The sequence below is a fragment of the Clarias gariepinus genome, chromosome 24 (genome assembly GCF_024256425.1).
Source record: "Clarias gariepinus isolate MV-2021 ecotype Netherlands chromosome 24, CGAR_prim_01v2, whole genome shotgun sequence".
Taxonomy (NCBI): Eukaryota; Metazoa; Chordata; class Actinopteri; order Siluriformes; family Clariidae; genus Clarias; species Clarias gariepinus.
Window position 1 is genome coordinate 4,519,249 of NC_071123.1, and position 14,157 is coordinate 4,533,405.

The 14,157-nt window shown below is 36.9% G+C and overlaps 1 protein-coding gene across 3 annotated transcripts in view; it reads left to right on the forward strand.

Annotated features, from left to right (window-relative positions):
- The window catches only part of fsd1l (fibronectin type III and SPRY domain containing 1-like), a 29,669-nt gene extending 15,800 nt beyond the window's left edge, over positions 1 to 13,869 (forward strand). Inside the window, exons 7-14 of one of the 3 annotated variants that reach the window (XM_053485719.1) lie at positions 4,336 to 4,545; positions 5,127 to 5,225; positions 5,424 to 5,553; positions 7,283 to 7,315; positions 9,890 to 9,987; positions 10,152 to 10,403; positions 12,340 to 12,428; positions 12,869 to 13,869. In XM_053485719.1, the coding sequence (XP_053341694.1) occupies positions 4,336 to 4,545; positions 5,127 to 5,225; positions 5,424 to 5,553; positions 7,283 to 7,315; positions 9,890 to 9,987; positions 10,152 to 10,403; positions 12,340 to 12,428; positions 12,869 to 12,991 (1,034 nt within the window). In that variant the 3' untranslated portion in view covers positions 12,992 to 13,869. The remainder of the gene's footprint in view (positions 1 to 4,335; positions 4,546 to 5,126; positions 5,226 to 5,423; positions 5,554 to 7,282; positions 7,316 to 9,889; positions 9,988 to 10,151; positions 10,404 to 12,339; positions 12,429 to 12,868) is intronic. The other 2 variants (XM_053485720.1, XM_053485721.1) reach the window with 2 other exon arrangements.
- Positions 13,870 to 14,157: the final 288 nt, after the last annotated feature.

The window sequence follows — 14,157 nt, forward strand, 5'->3', positions numbered from 1 at the left end:
TGAGTCCCGAACATTAATTGGAAGTTTATTCCATAACTTTGGGGCTTTGTAAGAAAATGCTCTGCCTGATACAGGTTTATGCCATTCCTATGTAGATATGAGCATACTGTAGTTGCTGTGCTACTTTCTTTTCCAGAATCTTAGAAAAAAAAAGGGGAGGTTTGATGTCGGCCTGTAATTAAACAGCTGATAAAGGTCACGATCAGGTTTCTTAATTAGCGGTTTAATAACTGCTTATTTAAAGGATTTGGGAACTTACCCACTGCTGAGTGAAAAGTTAATTATTTTCAACAGGGGTTCTGTTATTGCTGGTACTATCTGCTTGAGAAAATGTGTCAGTATAGGATCTAATACCCAGGTTGACGATTTTGAAGAAGAGATGAGTGAAATTAGTTCATTCTCTTCACACTCTGTTCTAGGTTCTGATGTGATGTGGCTAGTTTATCATCTGTATAACTTAAACTGTTTGGTTTTAAAGCCTGAATTTTTTGCCTAATATTTATGAAGGCCTCACTACTGTATGTTGTTGTTGTGGAGATTCCTGCAGTGGTCTTGTTTCCAGTTAATTTAGCTAGGGTATTAAATAAAATCTAGGATTATTTTTGTTATTCTAATTTCCAAACGGTTTGTTTTAAAGTGCGCGTGGTCATTATACCAGGGAGTGAGTTTCTTATCTCTAATCATTTTCATTTTAACTGGAGCTACATCACCCAAGGTATAACAAAATGTTGACTCTAAATATTCAGTCGCCTGATCGAGTTCTGTGGAGTCAGATGGCGATCTGAACCAAAGTCGATAACTCTGGGAGATTATTAATAAGGCTCTGTGTGGTATTTAATGTGAATGCATGTTTAATGTGGCAGAGCGGCGCTGTGAGTACATTATTACTATGAAACACTTTAATTGAGACAGTGATCTGAGAGACTAGTCACATTGCACACTGCACGTTGTGACCACATTAGCTGTGGGACTGTGCACAGGACGCAGAATTTCTCCTCGGGTTATTCCTGTACTGTATAACACGGTCAGGAATGCATTGGTGCATTAGGAAGATGATGAACAGAAAAAAAATCATATTTGTTCTTTTCACATTGTGTTCTTGGGGTTAAATCACAATTTCAGATAAACATAAGTATCCAATTCTTTTGATCAGTAAAGATATGTTTGGTATATGATATATACTTTGTTGTTAACAAGCTTATACTGTATCTGGCAGTTTAGCATGGTGTAGCTGTGTAAGTAGATTAGAACACACTTAGCTTAGTAATGGCATTTGTACAAACTGATTCAGACAAAAATATAAGCAAACCCATTGCTCTGTGTTGTTTTGCACTATTAGGTATGTGTGAGATGGGAGAGAGAGAGAGAGAGAGAGAGAGAGAGGAAGATGATGACTCTCATCATCATCAGTAGTGTATCTAAAGAGGCACCCATGAGACTCCCATGCCCCAAAGCCTGGCACAGCACACAATTCTAAAAATAACACTAAACTCACCACTGTCTCCTGTAACCTAGACTAAACCATATTATGGAACACTCTTTTATTTATTCAAATTTAAAACACAATAAAACCAGTTGTAAATACAGTATAAGATAACAAATACTTAAGAAAGTTTATTTAAGCTCCACGTGTTGCTGTGACAGCATGAAGAAGCTTTGGCATTAGTGTTCAAGCCACTTTTCCTAGCAGTGGTAATCTAATGCTCTTGTATATGTGCAGCACTGAAGCTTCTTAGACATGTCTGTCTAGATGTAGAATGACAATGAATGTTTCCTATAATGATTGAGGAAATTTGTCCCACATTTCCTCTGCATACTACTGTACTAAATACAAGGGGTGGTCAATTTATAAGAGAAAAAAATAATGTTATAGGGAGAAAAAATCTTTATTTCTCTATATAGTACAGTATACTAGTGCATTAAAGCCTTGCATTGGTTGAATGATCATAGGAGCGTCTGCTGAGTCACACACGCTGAGGTCGTCATTCATGGACATACTGCTATCTATAAAATGTTTGCACCATCCAAATGTTTTACTGTGGAGCCGAATCTCATCACATGGACTATGCTTGGTGCCTTCTGTATATGTTAATCAGTTTAACGTCCCAGGTTGACTTGGAAACCCTTTATAGTATGCTGATATACCATTAACCATACCACCATGAAATGCTGTTCTCATTGTCTTGCCTGTCCTGGTGATCACTGAAGCATTTATGATCTCTCTATCTTTAAGAAACTTTCAAGTCAGAAGCCCAGTAAAGGCCTTAATTTTATTACCCTAAATTACTTTTAGACTCAGTGATCTGGCTTAATGTTAGCCTTTTTTTTTTGTACACATGTGAAATGTGAAACTGACGCACAGTTCTTCTAGGACTTGGATTGCAGATCAGGGTGGCTCACATATACCAAGGCTGAGCTCATATACTATATTGTCCATTATTTATGTTGTGCATTGTAAAAGGCATGATTTTTAGGACAGGACCCTTCCTGTTTTCCTCCCTGCTTGATATCCTTAAGCAGATTTGTTTTTTTTTTGTAACCTTTTTTATTGATCAATTGGCTTGTAATAATTACTGCTTGACCCGATACCTTGTGATTAGCTTCAGATACACCAGGAGCAGTGTATAGAGGATACACTGCAGCTAATCAATAGCTCGACTAAGTAAACCAAGTGGTCCTGTAGACAAAGACAGGAGCAGCTGTGTTCAGAAGTCCCGGGAGACCACTTTTAAACACTCTTTATCTATCAACATGACAATCTGGAGCAAGGGATTCTCTCCAGGGTTTAGTCAGCTAGGGATATGACACATCCAAGCACAAAAGAATCGACAATTATGCGTTAATATGCATCCTGAAAAATCTGAATTTAATTAATTTAAAATAACAAGGGCTTCTGTGCCTTTGTAAAATATAATTTAAATATATTTCTATAGTAATAAATTATATATGGTCTGTTTCCTAGATTGACACCCTTTACATCCAGGCAGGCTACTTTACATCTCAAGCGGACTAAACATGGCCAAGCATGTAGAATTGTTCTTATTCCATAGTAGGCTATTGTTGCTGATCCTCGGTTTACGCTTGAATGCATATTTTTATGAATATGAATTTTAGCTACAGAATGAGGAGCAAATATGATAGTGAAGGGGGAACTACATTTAGTAATTGCTAAATATTTAGATTCTGTGCTCCATATTTTAGCCCTTAGGACCAACAAACTGATGTGGGACTCTCCCCTGACTTTATACAGGCAAAATAGTTTTATATAGATAACTGTTTTTTAAAAATACTGTACGTACAATTGTATTTTATAAATGTAGATAATCTTATCAAAAAATTCAGGCTGTCTGCTGCAGATCTCGTTTGTGGGCCCAGTTGTGAATTCACACGTGTTCAATAGCTGGCTCTTAATTCGCAGAGTCAATGACATGCGAGCCACCTGCCCCAATCTGCAGTGGTTACTGTCATGTAAATCAGGCATCTGTCGCAGAAAGGGATTCGTCCTCTTCTCCCAGCATAATGAAACACTGAACAGGAAATGCTCGCTGTCTTAAATAACATCTTGTATACTATTCTTAACAGCTATAAAGTAACATAACCATCTTACAGATGCACATGCATTAAGAAACAGATGGACAGAACCAACATGGCTGCCAGGGATGTCAGAAGAAGGGCTGTGTGCAGATTTATAATTGATACATTTAAATGGAAAAATACTCATACTAATGCATTTGTAGTGCCATTTTCTTTAAGTACCACTTTTATTCAATAATCTTTGATTAAAAGTATGTTCTACTGTGTGTACACGTGTTTTAGCTAAGTATACTACGATAATAATAAGTGTTGTCAAGGTGTAGGTGGGTGTGATATTACAAAGAATTTATCTCATGACACTTTTATTGATTCTAAATATGTATCATGATAAATGTCAGTTATTAAACTAAAAATGAAACTATGTTGCAGTTAATGTAGTTTAACAACAACATAACTGGCTTTAGTTTAACTTCTTGTTTTTATTTTAATAATCTAATAAATACAACAGAAAATACATTGCAAAGCAAAATTACTTAAATCGTAATCTTCAGTTTACAATTTTGAACATTTTAATATTGAATCAGTGTGCAGTTTTGTTTTAGAAAGATCTTAGTTGTCTAAGTTAGAAATGTCATTATTTTCCATGTAGTACTTGGGGAGTTTATATCCAGGTTGTGTGTAAAATAAATTCTGTACATATAAATGCAAAATATTGTTGATGTTATAATATCCCCTCTTCATAATAAAGATTTTTAGTACAGTGTGTATCTAACATGTGACAATTTCATTCTTGTTGTTCAGTTCCCAGAGCTCCAGAAATTGATGTCCAGGACTGTATGGTGATGGACAATGCAGTGACCATCATCTGGAGGATGCCGGTGGAGGACAGCAAGATCGACCACTACATCCTCGAGTATAGAAAAACCAACCACGAGGGTCTGGCTCGGGTCAAGGATGAGCACCAGTGGGAGATTGTGGACAACATTAAGAGCACAGAGTATACCCTGACGGGTACAGACACAGAGCACACTGCAGTGACACACACATACACACACACCATGCTCGTCAGAACTGTTTGCACCCTTTGCAAATATGATTGTATCAAATAAACATTACACAGAATACCTTAAAATTTCCACTCAAACTGTTGAAATGTATAACACTGGCCCTGCATGAAAGACTAGGGTAATATTATAGTAAATTTCATATTATACATTATATTTTATATATATATATATATATATATATATATATATATATACAGTATATTATATACAGTAAGATTATAGTAAGCTACTAGTGTTGTTAAAAATGTAAATTGCAAAGGTGCTGATTAAGAAATGGTGCTGTTTAAATGTAGAAACATTATTCTTTATTATATATTATTAAACATTACTCTTATTATATGTATCACTTATTACATGTATTATGTTTGTATATCACTTATTAGATGTATTATTATTTGATGTTCCATGTTTTGCATAAATGTCTCTTTGAACTGTCATGAGGGGTGTCAATAATTAATTTTGCTATTATTCTTTTGCTACTTTTATACTAAGAAGTCGATAAAATTGCTGCATTCTTATTTTCAGGTTTAAAGTTTGATTCCAAATTCATGAACTTTAGAGTTCGGGCGTGTAACAAAGCAGCAGCTGGGGATTATTCTGATCCTGTCACATTGGAAACCAGAGGTAAATACACCATATATAATATACATTTTAAACAATCAGGCTAACATATGTTACGTAAGAAGTAGGCATGACCTTTGTGCCTGTCAGCCACAATGAAGGAGCTAAAACATATTAAAACCAACCAGTGTTGCATTCATATTGCTTTCCTTCGTATCAGTACAGTATCAGTACAGTATTAATCACTGTTCTTTTATGCAGCGTTCAACTTCAACTTTGACTCAACGTCCTCACACCTAAATCTGAAGGTGGAGGAGAGCAGTGTGGAGTGGGACCCACAGGGAGGCAAAGCCCTGGACAGTAAGGTCAAGGGGAAGGAGAACAAGGGCAGGTATGTGCTCGTATTCACTATCACTATAACATCACTATTGATATTTCAAGACTTATATAGTATATTTACACTGCTAAACACATACTGTACTATTGAAGTGGAACCAGTTTTGAAGTACGTCAATAGTTAAGTAATTAAGGGTTTTAATAACTTTAAAAATGAAATCAGTTTTAAATTTTACTATTAAAGGCCTAATTGTAAAATATACCTTGAAAGTTATGTAATTCCCATTATGCAACACTACTGTTCTGTTGACAGTTGCGCAATATACAGGACACTGCCTGGCCAAAAAAGACATGCACTGTAATATGTTGTTCAATCACCCTTATTTTTGATTACGGCACGCAATGTGTTGGTCAGTTCATGTGTGAACATGATTCCTCATTCTCCCAAAATCACTCTTTTACAATTTGAGTCCTGGAATATGCCCTATGCCATCAGGGAAGATCTGAATAAAGATCCATTACTGACACAACCTGGTCACTCAGTTCATGCAGGTCTTCACCTGACTTTATTTTATTGCCACATAACGTTGCTGAGCCTAGACTGACCAAATGAAGCAAGCCCAGATCATAACACTGCCTCTAGAGTGGGGACTATGCATGATTAGTCCATCACTTCATGTGAGTCCCTTCTTACCCTGATGCACCATCGCTCTTAAATATAGTCAGTCTGAACTCATCAGTCAACATGATACTTTTTCAAATTAAATTAAAGCCTTTTTTCTTGATTAGTCTCCCTCACACATGGATTTATTATGGCCACACAGCTGTTTAGTCCAGTGCCCGTGAGTTCTCGTCACAGTTTGTGTGGAAATTAATACATTTTCACTATTAAAATTAGTTGTGATTTCTACCGTAGGTTTCTTATGAAGCAGCTTCACCAAGCGTTTAAGTAATAGATGATTTAATAATATATTTCATTTTATTATTATGAAATTAATTATTATTAAACCTTACTTTTAATAACGTGCTGTACAGTGTTTAACCCAATTCCAGTTATTTAAGTGATGATCTTAGTGATTTTCTTATTTATTTGACCCCTGCTGAAATGGCATCTTTTTTTTTTTCTTTTTTTTTTGAAGTGTATCTCGTATTATGAGATTTGTCCAGAGTTCATATGATATTATATATTTTTTTGGTATTGTTGCAGCAGATTATTTTCTTATATCACTGCTTATATGTACTGTATGTATTGCTTATATGTATTTGCATATATTTATGTTTTAGTCCCCTAATATATAAGTTGTTAGGGTTTTATCTAGAAGGATGTTTTTTTCTTCTGTTCATGGTCCATCTACTGCATTTCTCGCACTTCTTTACTTTCTTTATGGTATTAGGATGATTACATTTAAAGCAACTTCCAGCCGATCAGAATTTATATTTTCTGTAGTCATAAACTAGGTTTAATGCATATTGAGTTAAATAATATTTACAGTGTTAATTTTGAGGAGTCTGCTGGTTCTCATTATCGTGGGAAAATAAGTTCATAATTCATTAAAGCTCATCATTTATTAAAACTGTATGTTCCCTTTTCATCTCAGCTCTTCCTGGGATCTCAGTGATGAACTTTGAATGTTACTATTTTCACAATTGTATTATTTCTATGACTTGCTTACAGTAGGTTTTAATATGTTTAACCTTATAATTATTATTTTTTCCTTTCTGCTTCCACACCAAGTTTCTAAGGCATTTTCTTTTATTTACACGTTCCCTTTTTCCACCAACAGTGCACACCTTACTAATCTGAAGAACATGACAAGGTGATCGTGTGCTTCTGGCTGTGTGGGATTTGGCCCTTTAGAGTATTACTAGTTCCTCTAGTTTCTTCTTCTTCTTCTAGCATGGTGTTCTTGGGATTTGGTGTTGGCAGAAACTGATCGTTATAACCTTCATGGGGGACGTGGTTCAGGAAAAAAAAAAAACAGGGTTAGGCGGATAACCTTTTGTCTTTAAACTTGAAAAATTAATTGAAGAATAAATAGATTTTACAAAGTTGGTTAATTTGGAAGGTTATCTGTCTAACTTAGTTATAGTGAATCACTGAATCCCATAGATAAGAAGTGTGCTAGTTTGCTGTTTGCATAGAACAATAACTGACAACATGTACGTGTGTGTGTGTGCTGAATCTGACAGTCATTTCTAGATGGAGAACATCCCTAAGTACTGCATATTATGTTATTATTAACAAATGATCAGTTTTCTGTCGTGCCTCCATCTATAACTGGCGCTATAACTAACTCTTTCTTCTGGTTCTAGGGTACTCCTTTATATTTTATTCTCTCTTTAAAGAAATGGTGGCAAGATAATAGCCTTTTTTTTTTTTAAATACTTTGCGTCCAAAGCAGTAAACTCCTCGTGTTAATCTTTTCCATGCTCACATCTTTATAACTTTGGTGAGTAAACAATCTATTAAAAATCAAGACCTCATTCGTGTTTTCACCATCAGTCATTCTGCTATAGAAAACAGCATTCATGACGTGTCATTAGTGTCATCACTAACCATCACTCTCTAATGGTAAGAATACGATCAGCACAGTACAGTTTGTGCTGCTGCACAACCGGAAGTGTTTTATCTTTTTAATAGTGCAGCAATGAGCCACTGGTCATTGAATAAAGAATGATATTGTATGTTATGAAACTCTTAGCCACAGGGAAACATTTAAATGGTGCAACCGTTTTAAAAGAGGCCATTTTGAAGCCCATGTTTGGGAGTTCCTGAGAGGCCAGGGTTTTAGACATAAAGCAGGCAGTTTGATCATGGCTCCAGTATACTGAGAAATCTGTCTATCTTGATGTATCCAAGTGCTATTAAAACGCTGGGATAAGTGCGTTAGTGTGGCAGGGGATTATGTAGAGAAATAACGATAGATTTTATTCTCATAATTTCGTTCTGTTATTCTGCACAACCAAAAGTCCCAGTTTGACTTGAAGAAATGAATAATTGATCTTTTCCTGCTGCACCATATGGCGCTCTGGGTGTTTCCTGCTTGTCAATCATAGAGCTGTTTTGTGTCATGTGGTCAAGATTACAGACACACCCACCATGCTCTAGCATCTGTCATTCCACAAAGAAAGCGGCCCAGAATTCCCTGCGGGATTCCAAAATTGCTTAGCCACATTCTCACGTCAAAAATAATGTGGCACACACAGTGATCCTGTTTGCTTAAAAAAAAAATTCCAACTGACACAGCATCCACAATTTCACCACATCAAGCACATCAGACAATAAATGAACAGTGAAAAAAATAAATATGATCTTAAAGGAGTACTCTCGTCCTCTATCCATTGCTGCTGTCTGGTAGTGTATGTGTTGTTACTACAGACAACGATTTTGAGACAGTTCCCTCCCTCTGACGAAAAAGAAAGAAAGTTTCTGTTCATTCTCAGTATTCTCTGTGGTAATTACACATACACTACATGGGCAAAATTATTTGACCACACCTGCAATAGCATTGTATCACAAATACAATCATTGTATTCCATCAACACATAATCTTCAATATGTAGTTGGTCGCCCTTTTTACCAGCTCTTCTTGGAAAGCTGTCCACAAGATTTTGTTGTGTTTCTGTAAAGCATTTATAAATTCATTTATGAGATTTTGGACAAAAGGCCTGACTTGTAATCTCCATTCCAGTTCATCCCAAAGGTGCTCGATAGGGTTGAGGTCAGGGCTCTGTGCGGGCCAGTCAAGTTCTTCCACACCGAAGACATCAAACTATGTCTTTATAGTCCTTGCTTTGTTCACTGAGGCTCAGTCGTGTTGGAATAGAAAGGGACTTTCTCCAAACTGTTGCAACAAAGCTAATAAAAAGCATATCGTGGTCTAAGATGTCTTAGTATGCCCAATCATCAAGAAATCCCTTCACTGGGAATAAGGGGCCTGATTGTCAGTAATTAACAGGTTTGGCCAAATACTTTTGCGTACGTTCAGGATAGAGATTTACAAACCCTGGACTATTCCTTTAAGGTCAGATCACCCTCAGAGATCAAACTTTTGCTTTTGTTGCTTGTAAGATCCATGTGAGTTTCTTTATTTCAGCTTTTTTTTATACATATAATCAGCCATCTGAAGTTCCATGTGCCCGCATCTCTTCTTTCATAAAAGTGCTCGTACTAACACAAGCGATCTTTTCTAAATATGCTGTTGCCATTTCTTTTCTTTACTGCTTCTGTGTTATATCTTATCAGCCATGGCTTGAGTGTTTTTTTGCAATTGATTCAGCATGTGTGTTAGCGTTAGTGTTAGCGGTCCCATAAATCCCAGACGGATATTTGCGTGCTGTAACCTGCCTTCATGGCCTGAATGTATTTTTTGTTCTGTTGACGGTTACAGAAGTGGAACTCCATCTCCGAAAAGAGCGCCGACTGCTCGCTCACCAGCTCCAAGGGGAGGCAGAGATCGGTTTACTGGAGAGTCGTACACAGTACTGGGTATTCAGCCTGTACCTATAGAACTCATTTACACAAGCAACAATAGTCATTAAAGAAAAAAAGGGGGAAGAAACTACACCATTTACTGTATATTTTTCCAACAATAAAACACTGTATTGCAGTGAATAATAAATATTATGTTGGGTGTCTTTTTCTGTGTTCAGGTGACACCAGTATTGACTCTGGTCAGCACTACTGGGAGGTGAAAGCCCTCAAAGACTGCAAGTCCTATAGCATCGGTGTAGCCTTTAAGAACCTGGGCAAGTTCGATCAGTTGGGCAAAACCAACACCACCTGGTGCATCCATGTCAATAACTGGCTCCAGAACTCCTTCGCAGCCAAACACAACAACAAGGCAAAGACTTTGGAGATGGCAGTACCAGAGAGGATAGGAGTTTACTGTGACCTTGACGGAGGTACAAATAATTTTGTTCAGACACAAATAAACTGCCATGCTTTGTTTAAAAAATCTTTTTAAAACCTTGGTTTGAAAAGCAAAGTTTACTTGTTTAGAGTTTTCAATCCATATAAAATGTAAAAGTGAAATAAAATGTACAAATCAAGACAGAAAAATGACTGAATGACAAGTGAAATGTTTTTTTTAACAAATGTAATGTCCAGTTCTGTCTGTTCAGAATCGGTTTTTCACTACTTGAGTCCTGGAATAAGCCCATCTTAGTAGTTAGCACTGTTGCCTCGCACCTGCAGGTCCTGGGTTCGAATCCCATGTCGGGTCTTTGTGCATGTTGCATGTTCTCCCTGTGCTTGATGGGTTTCCTCCAGGTTTTTCTGTTTCCTCCCACAGTACAAAAACATGCAGATTAGGTTAATTGGCATTCTTAAATTGCCCATAGTTTGTAAATGTGCGTGTAAATGTTGACCGGAGGTTCTACCATGGTCGTGCACATGGAAATAGTTGGATTACAGAGGTTCCTTAATTGATGCGTGGATGGATGGAATACTGTATGCCCATACCATGCTGGAAGAAAAACTCCATAGATGTGATAGCCTGGTCATTCAGCACATTTGGGTCGGCAGCTGACTTCATTTATTGCCGCAAAACATTGCTGGGCCTAGACCTGTCCAACTGAAGCATTAGCTTTAGGTGCTTCCTTTCTTGCCTGACGCCCCCATCTTTTTGGAATAGGCTCAATCTGAACTCATCAGGCCACACCTTTTTCCATTGCTACAATCTTTCTGGTTCCTAGAAAATGTCCCACTAAAAAGTGTTTTGCTTATGATCTAACAGCTGTTTAGTTCCAATCCCCTAATTGTTTTCCAGAAAATAAATTTATTAGATTTTCCTGGCAGTGTATTAGTTAAACAGTGCAACCAGGTATTTTTTTTCTTATAAAATGTTCCCGTTTGTTAACATTTTTGAACTGACATGATTTATTTTGTCCAACACAAATGCCAGCTGTTTTAACCCATAAGAGTACAGACATATTTCTCCATTAAGGGACATCATGTTTGGCCAAATAGACCACACGGAACACATTTTAAAAGATGTCACTCACATGACTTTTTTCCCTGACAGTTTCAGGGTTAAATGCTATGTGGCATATGTCACAGTGATATTTTCTTAATTTTTTTAATATCTATTTGTTCAAGAACTGCAGTCAGAACAGGTTAGATATAAAGTATCTTATTAGAATTGGTAAATAGAATGAAACTTAAACCAGCATTTTAAAATGAGCCAGTTGTGTCACACGTGCTACCCAGGCACGCCACTATTTTGGAAATGATGTCATGGATGCACAAATTTACAGAATGTCTCATGACCGCCCCGGGATGTTTGTTACATGTCAACTTGGGATTTCATTAGGTAAAGTCAAGGATAAAGCTGAATAATTCATTTTCCAGAACATTTAAAGGGTTTTTAAAGGAGGGGGAGACAGTTCACTAAACTCCTAGCATTAGAGTACCATTAGGAGTATGTGAAATATTTTTCCAGATCAGGGTAGTCACTGTAATGTCACTGAAACATTAGGATATTTGCAATGCCTGTAATGAATAAATTACCGTTATTTTGTCCATACACCATTTATTATGTCCATTAATATGTCTACATTAAATATCTAATTCTCTCCTAATAAACTCCAGGAGCTAGAGGAGATTCTATCTCTTGCCTCATGTACGGTTTCTAGGGCTATTGGACACCTGTAGATCGAATATCAGGCAGATCCACTGACTCTAGGAGTAATGCATGAATAAAAGAAGACTCACAAGCCCTTTTTTAGGCCTGCCTGCTTTGTAGAGACTTGTTCTTTTCATAACCCGTTCCAGCAGAATGACCACAGATTAGACTTTTCACATAATCTGAAAGCTCCTTTTGTGTCTTTCCGATTCCAGGTCAGCTGTCGTTTTACAATGCAGAAAGCAAACAGCTGCTTCACTCGTTCAAGACGAAGTTCACTCAACCCGTTGTGCCGGCCTTTATGGTGAGTCACATGACCTATTGAAACCCGCCCTTGTAGTCAGACAACATGCTAATATAATGTCGCGTTGTAATTACGGGGCAATTCAGGTTGCTTTGATGTAATTGTAGCTAATTGTGGTTAGCTGGTGAAACTGGAGATGTGTGTCCGTACGCTATACTACAGCAAGCATGAGCTTGGGCTATATGTATCTCTGTAAAATTAAATCTGATCCACGTGGCTTTTGGTCATATAGCATAAAGACTTTTATGTACAATATATTACCCTGGACTGCGGGTATAAGTTGTTATCTGCATCCATTGGTTGGTAATTGAATCCGAAAATTGAAGCCTTACAGAAAAACCACTGTACCACTGAGCCACCAATGCACTGAGGATACACTGTACACCCTAAAGACCTGATATAACCTGAAAGACTTCACCTTTCTACTTTCTATGCTGCAGGTGTGGTGTGGCGGCCTGAGCCTGTCGACTGGTTTACAGGTTCCCAGTGCGGTTAGAAGCTTACAGAAGGCTGAAAACGGGCTGGCGGGATCAAACAGCAGTCTGAACAGCATGGCACAATAGACTACGATCGAAAACTACAAATATTACTGATTCAAGCTGATTTAGGACTAGCTCCCTCTGTAACCCATCCCTAATCAGCAGCAAAGAGCAACCTGTATGACCTGCTTCCTGCTTCCTGGGGAATACATCGTTCAGCATTGGAATACTGTGAAGCATCATGGGAAACGAAATCTCTCACTGGCAAGTCTGGATTTCTCCAAGATAAGGAGAGCTGCCTCTTTCTGTTTGTCTTTTTGTTTCTTATCGGATACGAAATTCTAGCAGCTTTATCAGGGATTAGCTGAGTGCACTTTCCCCCCTAATTCATTTTAGGTTTTCTTTTCTTTTTGTAATGATTTCATTTCTGAAATGATTTTAATCTGGGATGCCAGATTCTGTCTTTTATGCTTTGATTTGTTGTTGTACTTTTAAAGATTCGTGTAATTTTTTTTCATTTCGTCTATATGTGTACGAGTACGTACTGTGAGCTCACGTCTGCACAAAGGTATTTTTTTCCTTAAATCCTTTTACGTTTTAAATAAGAAGGCTGTAGTTTTTTTAAATACTACAGCATGTTATGGGGTTGAGTATGACTGCGGAACAACTTTTGCACGATGTAAACCATTTAATGCTGCTTTCTGTATATTTAGGTTCCTGTCACTCTACTGTTTGTACAAAAGTCTGAGCAAATCCTGTTCACCAAAAACACATCTTTTGGATGGAGTCATCGGACAGTTTTCATTAGTGCTGCTGTGTTGAAAATTTGTTTTCTTTCTTAGATTTTTTTTTTGTTTATTTCCTTATTTCTCCCTGATGTGTTTTATTATTTACAGTACGTGCATATGAATTTCTGTCAGTCATTTCTGTCCATTCAGTAAATTATTGATTTTCTAAAATTGTCCTGGAAACTTCTCTCCAATTTTTATGACACTTACATGATAAATTATTGTATTCACAAACATCAGGGACAATTCCCAAAGGCCACAACACTACACATTAATTATTTTAGAGTTTTTGTTTTTTTTTACTGATCTGGAAAAAAACAACCTAAATAATCTTACTATAAGATCATTTTCACATCAAACAGGTGTTTGATTTAATTTCATATCTATAAAGCTTTTAAAAATAAACATTTGTACAGAAATCCAGATGTACACTATATGAGCAAAAGTTTTTGCACCCCTGAC